The 14,076-nt window shown below is 36.9% G+C and overlaps 1 protein-coding gene across 5 annotated transcripts in view; it reads right to left on the bottom strand.

The window, feature by feature from the left end:
- The window catches only part of ERC1 (ELKS/RAB6-interacting/CAST family member 1), a 420,180-nt gene that overhangs the window by 250,373 nt on the left and 155,731 nt on the right, over positions 1–14,076 (bottom strand). For all 5 annotated transcript variants that reach the window (XM_068560632.1, XM_068560635.1, XM_068560636.1 and 2 more), the window contains one exon: positions 11,257–11,450. In XM_068560632.1, coding sequence (XP_068416733.1) covers positions 11,257–11,450 — 194 coding nt within the window. The remainder of the gene's footprint in view (positions 1–11,256; positions 11,451–14,076) is intronic.

The raw sequence follows: 14,076 nt of genomic DNA on the forward strand, positions 1-14,076 counted from the left end.
AAAGTAAAAGATACTGTAGTGAACTGAAACCAACGAAAAGACACTGGAAGGATTGCTTCCATGTCTTTTTAAGGATGGGGAAAACCAGGATTATGTTTTATGTTTGGGAGAGTCAGTGGGAAGAAAGAGAAGAGAAACAGGGAAATAAGGAGAAGGAGGATTCAATTTATGGAACAAGGTTTTGAAAACTGGTCAGAGGGAAGGAATGAACAGGAAGTTTAGCCTCGGAACAGAGCTGGGACATTACTCCCACTGACAAATGTAAGGCAAGGATGAGCGAAGAGAGTCATTCTGAGACTGCTGATACGTAGAGAGAAGGAAGAGGATGGTTAAGAACCCCTTCATGAATTAGATTCGTATAAGTAATTATGAAACAAAGATTTATTTTTTTAACATACTCACACCCCAAACAAACTGCTTATTTTTAAAGAGTCAAAGGTAAGAAGACTTTTTCAGAAATATTGTTAAGCACTGAGAAGAAATATCAGGGAGAGAGATTTGGGAAAGAGAACCTTTTTCCCAAAAAAAGCCTCAACTTCATCTTTCTACCTATAATAGAAGTTTCAGCACCTGAAAAATAGAGTCTGAAAATGTCATTACAGAAGAGACACGGCTTCTTTTATCATCTTCTACACATAACATGCACAGCTTTGCACTTTCTATTAATGCTGACAGGAGTCAAGAGCACAGTGTAGTGTTTTAAAGACCCTGAAACGTATGGCACCGTACTATGGTATCCTGGACCAAACAGGACTCCATGAAAAAAGCAAAAAGGAGTAATCATAACAGCTCCATTTACTGACTGCTCACCCGGTGCCAGACTCTGTTCCAAGTGCTATCTGCATTAACTCATTCAAAGTTTACGACAACCCTTCAGATATTAGAGAACTACTCCAATTTTACAGATGGGAAAATTACAGATGAGAAATCGACCTAAGAACACCTGAGCAATCTGGGACTCTAATTCCTAGGCTAGAGTGCATATCGTATGAAAAGCCCTGAGGCTGAAATGAGAATATCCAGCTTCAAATCTAAGTACCACCACTAACTAGTTGGTTCACCCTAGATGTAGAAATCATGTTCCCTAATGTTATTAGAATAACAATCTGTCCTGTGTAACCCACATGCTGACAAGTACTTTTATAAACAGTAAGCACATATGATGTCATTATTATTAGAAAACAGCTGCTAGGTAAAACGCATGTGGTATTAACAATATTTTCTGAACCCTATCAGAAATTCTCACACCTTAATTTACATTGCCATGGCTCATATGCAAAATAAATAACTTTTAAAATGCAGGTTTCTGATTGTTTTCTGCCAGCTTCCCTTACTAATTTACTTACTAATGAAGATAGATGAGTTACTTAATGGACCCTGTACTTGTGTTACTCGCCTAAAAAATGGAAATTCACGAACCTCTCTACATACTTGCTGGGAAGATCAACTGAAATAAAACCTGTAAAGCTTCTCCCATAGAGCCTGTGACACATGAACAGCAGGACTGGTGGTTGTTTTTGTCACCACCAGTTCTACCATTCAGCAGAGTCACAAAACAAACCCCAAACTGAAAGAGTAAGTGTAGGTCTGCGTACGTGAAATAATTCAAAGGTTCTTAAAAAAATCCACAGACTGTGGCAATTTTCCCTCCCTCCTTCATGCTGCACTTTACCTACTAATATAACAGCCAGAATGTCTCTGGATGAAAATATAATAAAATTAAAGCAATATTTTTCACCTCCTCATTCCTCTAGTGGCTTCCTTTCATCTTCGTTTCTCTCTCAGTCCAAACCTGGTCAGTCTGATTCTCGCTTTCTGACCACTCTCACTATCTTTTGAAGCACAGAACCGTGAATCCACTCTTCCGATAAATCTAAGATTCATGACATTTTCTGCACTCATGACTGAATTTCTAGACATCTCTTTACTGGGATAAGTTCCATCATTTCAGTTGCTTATAGGAATTCAAGACAACGTTAGTATACAATGTTCTGTTACATATCTTTGTTTTAGGACAAGCATACTGACCTTGAGGTGAGACTGAAGGAAACAGCAAATCCAGGAAGAAAGTGTGAAAGAGAAAGTTAGAAAAAGTTAGTGAGGGCGATATTCAGAAATAATATTATTCACAGACATAGACAAAATATAAAGCACAGGATTTAGAGAAGGGAAAGGAGTCACACAGATTCTGCACTGGCAACAAAAATTAGTAATTTCAGATTTTCAACAAGTGTATTTTCATATTAGATTACACCACTGTACCTTAATGTAAGTTTCTAAAGGAACAAATTTTGTCTAAAATTTACCATTTCCTAGGGCAGGAAAAAAAGTAGTTTCTTAAACACAAAGGAAAAGAAAAGAAGGCTAGCTGCTCCCCTTCTCGTTTAAGTAGCTAACTGTGATCCTACAACGTCAGCCAGCTTAGTTCTATACACACCCATCTTAGAACTGACAACGCCTTTACCCACCCCAGTCCATTTCTTAGACCCAAGTTATCCAGGAGCAAAAGCAGAAAAACACTGACAGCTTCAGTTATTCTGTAGAATACAGAACTCTAATTCATTTGGAAAATTTTGAAATAATTTTCTCAAATGTGAAAATAATGTTTTCCTAATTACACCCATTATTTCTCATTCCAAATCTATCAAATCCACCCCCAAAGGTGCAATCTAAAAGCAATAATGAAGAATATATGGCTCTATAAACATCAATTCATTTCCAATACTGCTCAGCAGAAAGACATGCAAAGTAGCCATGCTTCATATTCCTACCCTAGCACGAAGCCCCTGAGGTTCATTATTGCTTTTCATAACAACAGGCAGTTTTCCCTTTTTAAACGTTAATCAATTTCATTGAAAGTAGTATCGATATTATCCTCCAAATACTTAAGACTTCTAACAGCCAGCGCCATCCAGCTTACCTTCAGGATCTAAATTTTACTTTAAGAATCTAAAACAAGAAGTTTATTTCTTGAATGCAAGCACCATTTCAACTTGCACTTTAATGTTTTCTAATATTTCAGTACTAAAACGAGAGTTTTTTAAAACTCATTGTCAGAATAATGAAAGGCAAGGATAACAAGATTTATGGTCGCCATTATATAAGATAAATAGATGAAAAACAGAGAAACAAAATGACAAACAAAACTCCTCACAACCACACAGCGAGTACGTGGTGGATCCGTGAGAGGAATGTAGGTCTGCTGACGCACCTCCTGGACATACTTTATATGTCCTATGATGCTTACAGATTCCTGAAGGGATCCACAAAAATCCATGGATCTTTGGCATTTGGAAAACAGTGTAGAATGCAGACAATGTTCAAAGTCAAAGAGAGGTCAATCATTTATCTAAATGACTGTTCCCAATGATCTTTTTTATTTTTGTTGGTTATGACACATTACGTTAGAATAATTTTAGATCAATGATGACACTCACTGAAATCTCATATAGATGCAAAGCTTTATATGAGACACGAGAAAATCCCTGAAAAAAGAAAAACTAAGCTTATTCCTGTCGAGAGTGAGCAACCTTAAGGATCTTTTTAACTATTTTACAGTTCAGGAGTCATATTTCACTTTGGCATCAAACTTTAGCTCTTGGGAAATAAATTTAGGAGAAAAAAAATCTGCATATAGAGTAACTATATATAATTCTAATGTTTCCAGTGTAAAGTAAAAACTTGAGGTAACCATCAAAATTTCTATCAAGACTGTAATAAATTATAAGGTGCTGTGCCCACAAGAAACTTTAGGAAGATGGCCTAATAGAACTGACTATGTAAAGCAGTGTGATTTATTCTTCTTTTAAATGAAATCAGTGAAATTCATCTAGGAGGAAGAAGGAAGAAACAAGCGGCCCCCCCCAGAAAGCAAGCTGAAGCCAGCAGGATCGGATAAAGAACCAGCCGCCTTCCGTTACAACACTTGCGGCATCTCGTTTTCCCTTTTTCTTTTCATTTTTTAAAACGCAACCCATTCTCCCTCAAGAAAGCACACACAATCACCACACTCATTTCTCCTCTATTCCAACTACGTCAAGACCACATTCACCAACACTGCCCTTCGTGGATCAAAGATACATGACTATAAATTTAAAAGTAAGAAAATGCTTTAAGGAACCATTTTCCTCATGAATTGTACACTAGTTTACGCCAAATCTATATACAGCTTAATATTAATTTCCCTATGGGAGATTTCTGAAGACATTAAGCTGAATGATCAATTCGGGATTTCTTTACAGAAAAAATATTTACAAATATGAAGATTAAATATGTAGGTTTATATTCTCAGCTTATACTGTGCCATAGATGCCTGAATATACTGTGATACCAATATAAAATCACAAACATAAAACCCACTTTCCAAATGAAAATGTCAAAAAGAATTTTAGGTCAACCTAAGCAAATAAACTTTCAGGATGCAGTTAAAATAGTCAAATATCTAATTATAATAGTAAACATATTCATCTGGTTACACACATTTAAAATGGAATGCATGAGAAGATAACACTAATTTGGAAATACTTCCTTCCACCCCCAGTCACTGAAATAATCTTATTCACTCTCTTTGCACACATCTTCAATATCAATTCACCAAAGGAAGAAGATGTGCCATTACTTTATGTATTACCAAGAAATAAAAAAATATATACCAATTAAATCACGTCATTATTTATTCACGTATCCCAGTTTCAGTGACGTTAACATGTAAAAATACAAGTTAGAATTGGTATTTCACTGTGACAGAAGAGAGATGTTATCTATACTTTTGTTTAACCTGCAGATAGAAAAGTAATCCTACTGAATTATATTAAATAAGAATATTTAATGCATATGCGTTTACTTATATTTTTACAGAAAGAAAAGTATATGTGCAATGGTAAACATATTACAAACATATAGAAGAAACAAATATAAAAATATATTCAATATAACAAACAAGGGTATAAGGGACTATTAAATCTCCATCTGTTTGATGAACAGTCTGAATGTGTGGGGGATGGAAAGATAAAAGTGAAGAAATGTGGGATGATTAGACAGTAAAATGAGAAAGGAGCTGTGTCTCTATGTTTTAATGTATGTATTTATTGGGCCCACAACACTGTACAGTCCTGGGACAGAATGTGATAGATACTATAACAAAAGCACAAACAAAGAAAAAAAAAAAAAAAGGAAAGAGAAATTACTACCTAAGAGAGGTCAGTAAAGTTTTTTTTTTCCCCAAAAAAAGATAACAATTAAAAGGGGTCAAATTCCCACAAATGAATAAGGGGAAAGAAAATTTTAGTCAAAGAGAAAATACTCAGAAAAAGCAGATAACAAAAAAGCATTCATCTCCTAATTCTAAAGCCCAGTTTTAAAGAAAACAAAGAGCTAAATCTACTAATATCAGACCAAAAGTTGGAAATATCCTGTAAACTCTAAGTTTGCCAACACATTTTGAAAGATTTATAAAAAATAAAAATAACTCCATTTTCACTACATAAAATTTCAGGTACTAGTAAGCTTTAAAAGCAAATAAAAAAACTTAAAAGGTCATATCCTCGAGCCATGAGGATTTAAGCCTAGCAACTATCTTCCCTAAATTCTCCAAATACCACCAGAGAAGTACTTTCTCTTACACATGCACGCGTGCAAACAACACCACAGACTAAATCTCACTCCCGGCATGATGGGAAAACGACCCCATTCTTTGTGTTCAAGCTCAGTTCATTATGTTGATCTTGAACTACAGAAGTATAGATTCCTCTCACTTACCAAAATGAGGTTAACAGTTACTGCTTTAGCAACTTAGACAGTTAATTCAGGGGCTAACTACCTTGAGCCTGAATTCTGAGCAAACTGGGAACACCCTTGCTTTAAAAAAAAAATCAAGCAGCTCCAATCTTATGAATACATCATATACCAGTTTTTTAATACAGCCAGTTGTTTATAAACCAGAATGTAGTTCCCTTGGAAACATTATAAACACAGGTTAAGTTTTCTTGCTAGTCCACAAAATTTAAGTTTAATCATGATGTAAAAGCCTAGAACTAATAGTTCTAGATGAGGTCTGGAAAAGACAGTTAGCAAAGAAAATGAAAGCAACCATCACAAAGCAGAAAAACTAAGTTTCCTCCTAATAAAAACCTAATATAAATCGACTTATGAGACTGGCTCCAAAATGTGCTTATGTACCTATACATATATGTGTGTGTGTGTGTGTGTGTGTGTGTGTAAATAACAACACTGATTCCTGGTTCTCTTGCCTTTGTCAGAATAGTACCAGTAGCAGCACACTATCCTGGCTTTCCCTCTCCATTTTACATCTCCATCTATGCTACAGTTCTAGGACCTAAAATTAGGAGCCTAGGATCCAAAACAACCTGCTAGCCTTCTATCCAAACAACCTCTCAAGTCATTAGCATTTAATACTGGTCACAAAAATTAGAAGACCAGACTTAAGAGTCTGAAGTTCAACAAGAAGCCCCTTTTCTATAATAATTCTGTATCCTGGGGCACACATTGAGTATGTTAAGTATTACTTCCTAGGAGAGCTCAACCAGACCGCAAATGGAAACCTCCTCACTGAAATTTCTAGGTACCGGCAAGCTGTGGAAGAATGCCTCTGCCAGCATCGCCTACAGAGGAAAAGTCCGCTCCTTGCTGGAGCTTTCGTCTTCTGAGGCTAGATGATAAACTCCTTGAAGGCAGAGATTTTGTTTGCTTTGTTCCCTGTTGTGTCCCCAGAGCCCAGAACAGTGACCAGCAAATAAGAGCCTTCATAAGTAGAAAAATTAATTCATTAATTAATGAAGAAGGAAAGGGTATATTTTGTGGCAAAGAGGAGAGTGAGTTATGGAGAGAAAAACTAAACTCACAGATTGGCTATTATTCTCAAGAGCTTGATAACTACAAATCTTACTTAACAGTAGTGTTTTTAGAGATGCATATTTAAAGGGAGAGTAACCAGGTAAAAGGAATAAGGAATAAAAAGAACTTTAGGGTTTTCAAGATTAAACATGTCTAAGAAAACATCCTTTCTTCTCATCTTTTAGTCCCTCTTATAAATTTCAAAACACAACCCCAAATGAAATCTACATCCATTAAAATTCCAGTTTTTATATTCCCACAAATCAGGAAATATACTAAATCCAAATTTCTTATAAATTATTTAAGTTACACAATAATATTCTATTATTCTTTACATCACTGAAAATTCCTAACTTTCATAAACCAAAGGCAATCCTTGATACCTAAATTATGTGAAAAATCAGAAGATGGGTGTCATTCTCCAAACATAAAAGTTTCTAAGTGGGATGCTGAATGTAATTTAAATAAACCTCACTTTAGAGTAAATTGAGGATTTCCAGTGCAAACACCAAACTCTGCAGATTCATTAGTGCTTCTGTATCAGAAAAAAAAATGTCATAAAGCAAATACAGAAGCAAAATTATGCACGGGAGATAATGCTCCCAGTATACTGCCATGGCATGGGTATTTAGCTAAAGGGACACGAGAGAAAGAGCAGACAACAAGCAATTCTTTCAGGAGTCTGAAAAGATACTACTATCAGAATCTCATCAGCCTACATTACTAAACATTTTAAACATTATGCCAAAGAAAAGGCTATTCATCACGCATCTGAACAGAAACTATAAAATGCTCACTTTAGAAGAGAAATATTCAATTTACATTTTGGGTTCCTCATGCTAATCTAAATCAATCTACTTATATAACATGTCAATCTTTAGGTTTGTTTTTACTATTATTTTCTCCCTTAAAATCATCTGTGGAGACTATCCAGAACCACCAGGTGATGACTTTCTTGAAGTGACAACCTGGGTAGGCTACAGCACCCAGTTAACTTAATCCAACACTAATCTAGATGTTGCTATGAAGGTATTTTGCGGACATAAATAAAGCCTATAATCCATTAAAGTAAAGGAGATTACTATCCCAGATAATCGAAGTGGGCATATCTCAATTCTTCGGAAGGCCCTAAAAGCAGGTTTCCCAAGGAAAGGAAAGAAATTTTGCCTGCGGACCACAGTTCTGGCCCATGCCCACGGGAGTTCTATCCTGCAGGTGGTCTCCTCCTGACAGCTTTCCCATACACATTTCAGACTTGCTTAGCCAGCTGCTGACAATCATGCAAGACAATTCCTTGTAATAAAACTGATATATATATATCATATATATATAAATATATGTATGTATCTCTCCTACTGGTTCTGCCTCTCTGGTTGAACTCCAACTGATAGTACGGAATATGAATTTAGAAATAGTACTTCTTAGATTTAATTGGAAAAAATATTTTGTATTTGCAGATGTATGGGTAGGCCTACATAATCCTCGTTTTAAAACTGCAGTAGCTCAAGACACAGGTACAACACTAAATCATCTGACAGGAACTACTATTGTTCTGTAAGAGCAGTGTAAGGGACTATTTGTTTTTCTCAAGACCACAAAGAATACGTCTTGGAACTCTTCATGATTTAATCTAAACCTATTAATATTGGAGAATCTTACATAAGTACTAGGAAATTTTTAAAGAATAATAAGAATTTTCTTTAGCCCAATGATAACATTCTGCTGTCATTTTTGCACTTAGAAGGTTGCTGAACACCCAGTAAAAATGCATGCTACTTCCTGAATTAGGGTGTGGCGCTACAGCTGCATCGCCTGAGAGGCTACTACTTAAAGGGCACTCCAGCAAAAGAACCACCACATAAAAGATGGGCTAGAAACCAAGAATAAGACAATTATATCCAACAATATCAGAATCTTACCAGAGAGAACACATACTTTATCCACAAGCAATGGACCTAAGAGGTACTGTTCAACTGGATATATAACCAGCTGGTCTTTAATTCTGATCAAGCAAAACCCCCAGCAAGCCCCAGCAGCAGCAAGAGTGGCAGCAGCAACTCCCCTAGTACAGAACTGTAGCCTTACTTAACACCCACTTTCCCAGGACGTCCCAAACAAACCCCCCTGACGGTGCAGGGACAGAAACGTGGCGTGGAAGGTACAAAGTGCGGGAGGCTGGCTTTCTGAGAAACAGCATGGCCAAGAGGGATATGAACACAGACAGACACAGAGACCAAAACCCCAATGGAATAGGACCAGGATAAGACAGGCCAAAAGAAAGGTGAAGAAACTCAGATGATAAATGACAGGGAGCCAGACACCCACACCCAGGAAATAGTGGAATAGCAACATAAGAAGCAAAGGGTTAGTAAGAAACACAGCAGCCACGCACACGCAGCTCAGTACTAAAACTCTGGGAAGAAAAGGCATAAAACAATTCCAATCATCTTTTATTCCCATCTTAAACTATGCTGCTCAGTAACAAATTACAAAGCCAGTAGCAATTGAGTTTTTAAAACTGTTTCTTTTCTTGGTAGCCAAGAAACTGTGCGATGAATCTTAAAATAAGATTACAATGTTACATGACCAGAGGACAAAATTCTATAGTACTTTTTCAAATTTATAAGTAATATTCTGTGGAAAGAACAGATCATTTACAACTCTTTCCCAAAATGTGAGAAATACAGTGGCTAATAAAAGCTATCCGGTGTGCTTTGGATATCAAATATAGATTTAATTCTATTTCTTACTCTCGTTCAAATCACGTCCATCTCCCAAAATCAGTATTGGGTCCAAAAATGAATTGAAACATTTTTCAAGCAAGGTATCTAGAATAGCAAGCAATAATTTCAATGCAGAGTTCTAATACAAAAAAATCAAACTGAAAAATAAAACTTTATCAAGAAATTTCTTTTCTGAAATACTGAAATACATTTAGTGGGAAGTCACTAATCCATCAGAAGTATCGTATTTTAAAATCTATGAAATTAAGAGTTGAATAAAAGTCTGATTTCAAAAAAAAATAAAAAATGAAGAAAATTAAAATAAATTAAATCTATGAAGTACTGCTATTGATTTCAGGGTGACACAAAAGCAAAGAAAGGCATGTACTTATGCAAGTATGTAAGGAGAGAGTGTGTGTGTGTGTGCACGTGCACGTGTGCTGGGGGTAAAGATGCAGTGCAAACAGGGAAGACGTACAAAAAACATACATAATCTAATCTTGAGACTCTGATAATTTGTTAATTCTGACTTAAAGAACTTTATCCACCCATCTTATCCAGAACCAGACCAGAAAACATGAATAGAGTTAATATCAAAATAAGAGGAAACAAATGAGTAGGTGATCAGCTCATTTATTCACACTTTCAACTTAGTGAAGAAGAATTGTGAGGGTTGGACTTTATCCTTTTAGTTTTTTGAAAATCAAAATTCTATGGGTACAGAACAAGAGGAAAAAATTACTTCTAGGGGAAAATATCAAGTCTACCAATATCCTAAAAATTTAAAACTTAGTAAACAACTTATGAAAGTAGCCTACTACTTCCCAACATTCAAGAGCATGAAAATAAAATACTTCTATGAATCAGGCTCAAAGGAGTCACACGGATTAATGACTTCATTCTGTCACTGCCAGTCTCTCTGACTGTTCAGAATACAGTGATTAATGCAGTTCTACTGGAAGAACTATTTCTATGCACTTGTGAATTTATGTTAAATACATGGTGTAAAGGAAGAGGCCAAGAGGCATACGCTTTATCTTTAGTACAAAATACCCTAACAAGAAAAAAAGGCAAAGAAAATTCCAAGAGAGCTATCTGGCTGGTTCTGTTTAAACAAAGCTCATTTTGAAGAAGTCAAAGTCAGAGCTCAGTAAAAAAATCACATCCAAGTGTCCTAAACTGTCCTCAAAATGTCCCTCCTTCTAAATTTGACCTATGTACCAATGTAATAGCTTGCTTCTCCACAATACAGAGTCTAAAAATTCACAGCCCAAAAGAGCAACGGCTCAACATAAAAGGTCTAAACCAATTAAAAATTTTAACTCCTTGAACTTGAGGTTCATTTGTTCCTTAAACAGATAAATAAATAATGAGAGAGCAAGTGGCTATCTGCACTCTCTTGATTAGCCAGTAGAAAACTTTAACTTCTTAATCAATGAATACTTTCTCTTTCCAATCAATGATGCTGAAGTCCACAGCTTCCCAATCTATTCCCACTCTGTGTTGCCGTTCAGAGACTGCAACAGTGAAGTTACACTGACTTAGAATAAAAAGTAGGTAATAAAGTAAATTCAGAGAGGCAGATATATTGGAAAAATATGTCCCGAAAAGTACATAGTTTTAAAACCATCCTTCAACCTCTCTAACATAGAGAGTGCCTCTTCAGCTTCCCTTTCCTTACCTTTCCAACTCAGCAATCTTCTTATCTTTGTCATTCTTCTCATTTTCCACCTCCTTCAAGATTTCCAAGAGGCGGTCAACTTCTGCCTGGGCCTTGCTAGAGTCATCTTTGTACCTGGCAATCTCTCTCTCCAATTGCTGTATTCGATCACTCATCTCTGGACTGGCTCTGGCTTCCATTGCTGCCTCATGTGCCTACAAAGAAAATGTCCAAATTCTATCAGACATACATACAGTGGCAGTGGGCAAACCATGTCCCCAAAAGCCACCTATACTCCAATTTCAACAGGGTATTATCAAACATCTAATAGCTAGTCATCAATTTATAAGGTTCTTCTCTGCTTAAATATTACATAGACAAAATATCACTACACAGTTACATTTTTTTTTTATAACTGAAAGTTTGTACCTTTTGACCACCTCCACCCATTACACAAACACACACACACACACACACACACATAGCCCTCCATTTCTGACAACTACCAATCTGGTCTCTGTATCTATGAGTTCAGTTTTTGGTTTTTACATTCCACGTATAAGTGAGATCATACAGTATTTGTCTTTCTCTGTCTGACTTATTTCACTGCCCTGCTTTTAAAATGTAATAATGCTAGGGAAGCACTTATCTACTAGAATGGGATAAAATCTGAAATATGATATTTAACAATTATTCTGGGTCTTACATTTTATTACTAGACTCTTATCTCAATCTTACATTAGGAAATATGCTCTCATTTAAGACATTTTTTTAAAGTCAAAGGTTTTTTTCTTTTCAATAAGGCAATTTCCAATATAAATTAAGTTTAGAAACAGACATGATAAAATAGTCAAATTCATTCAACATCTAGCAGAACTGAAAAAGCGTATAAGACAGGTATATTGTTAATTAAGATCCCTGTGATCTACTTACAAATTCCTGGGCATAGGTTAACTTACTGAGTCCATAAACAGTTATGTGTTAATGAATAAAACTAAAGCTGATTCCCAAATATAATTAATAAATTGTTTTTATTATATTATTATTTTAGATTTTATTCTAAACAGCAAAATTCATACAAATACCTTCATAAAACAAGAATGAGTAGGCCTGTTCCATACGGGAAACTACTGGAACTTCAGTTCCAACGTGTAAAAAACTCAGAAGTCATCACTACTATTCTTACAAGAAAAAGTTGAAAAACAGAAAATCAATGACTTTTCTAGGACCTATCAGAGAACTGAGGTCACAGGAAAAATTACCTCTCCAACATCAAGAGACACTGGCAAACCCACAGAGCTGAAGCTGAGATCTGCTCACCTGGAGCAGAAGCTGTGAGCAGAAACACTTAAGTGGTAATTTTAAGGAACTGCTGGGGGCTGAGTGTGGACGTACAAGCAAAAGAGTGAGGAAAGTCCCAGGGCCGGCGGTTTTAGGGGGGCCCATACTTTCATGGGCTTTAATCCAGGAACCACACCAGGGTCTCACAGTGAAGAGCCAACAAAAATCCCCTTGTGGTTCTGGCTGCAGGAGGGGAAGAGTAACAATTGTGAAATATGCCCAAAGTGTACTCTATCCAAAGACAGACCCTCAGGAGTAAACATTTTAACAGTTTTGTCCTACCTGGGGAAAGGGCATTTCTCCCACTCTAGCCCCTGCTAGTAAAAAATAAGACTCATATATATATATATATATATATATATATTTTTTTTTTTTTTTTTTAATTTATGGCTGCGTTGGATCTTCATTTCTGTGCAAGGGCTTTCTCCAGTTGCGGCAAGCGGGGGCCACTCTTCATCGCGGTGCGCGGGCCTCTCACTGTCGCGGCCTCTCCCATTGCGGAGCACAGGCTCCAGACGCGCAGGCTCAGTAATTGTGGCTCATGGGCCCATTTGCTCCGCAGCATGTGGGATCTTCCCGGACCAGGGCTCGAACCCGTGTCCCCTGCACTGGCAGGCAGATTCCCAACCACTGCGCCACCAGGGAAGCCCAAGACTCATACATTTGACACACATGTTGGAATTATCAGACAGGGAATTTAAAGTAACTATGATAAATAGCTAAAGGCACAGGACTTCCCTGGTGGTCCAGCGGTTAAGAATCTGCCTTCCAGTGCGGGGGACACGGGTTTGATCCCTGGTCAGAGAACTAAGATCCCACATGCCACAGGGCAACTAAGCCCACGCGCCGCCACTACTGAGCCTCCACGCCTCAACTAGAGAGGCTGCATCCCACAAACGACAGAGCCCATGCGCTCTGGAGCCCGCGCGCCACAACTAGAGAGCCCGCGCATCACAATGAAGATCCCGCGTGCCACAACTAAGACCCAACGCAGACAAAAAAATAAATAAATATTTTTTAAAAATAGTTAAAGGCACTAAGGGGAAAAGGAGACAACACCCAAGAATAGAGGGGCAATGTAAGCAGAAAAATGGACACTCCAAGGAAGAATGAGAAGGAAATGCCACATGTTAAAAACATGTGCTTATAATGCTTATAATGTGGAATCTGAAAAAGGTGAACTCATAAAAGCAGAGGGTAGAAGGGTGGTTGCCAGGGGCTGGGGGTGGGGGAAATGGGAAGATGTTGGTCAAAGTGTACAAACTTTCAGTTATAAGATGAATAAGTCCTGGGGATCTAATGTATAGGATATTGACTCTAGTTAACAATGTTGTGTTGCATACTTGAAATTTGCTAAGAGAATACATCTTAAAAAGTGTTCTCAACAACCTAAGTGTCCATCAGTGGATGAATGGATAAGAAAATGTGGTATGTACGTATGTATGTATGTATACACACACAGGAATATTACTCAGCCATAAAAAAGGGGGAAAGTCTTTT

The sequence above is a fragment of the Eschrichtius robustus genome, chromosome 13 (assembly GCF_028021215.1).
Source record: "Eschrichtius robustus isolate mEscRob2 chromosome 13, mEscRob2.pri, whole genome shotgun sequence".
In the NCBI taxonomy this organism is placed as follows: domain Eukaryota; kingdom Metazoa; phylum Chordata; class Mammalia; order Artiodactyla; family Eschrichtiidae; genus Eschrichtius; species Eschrichtius robustus.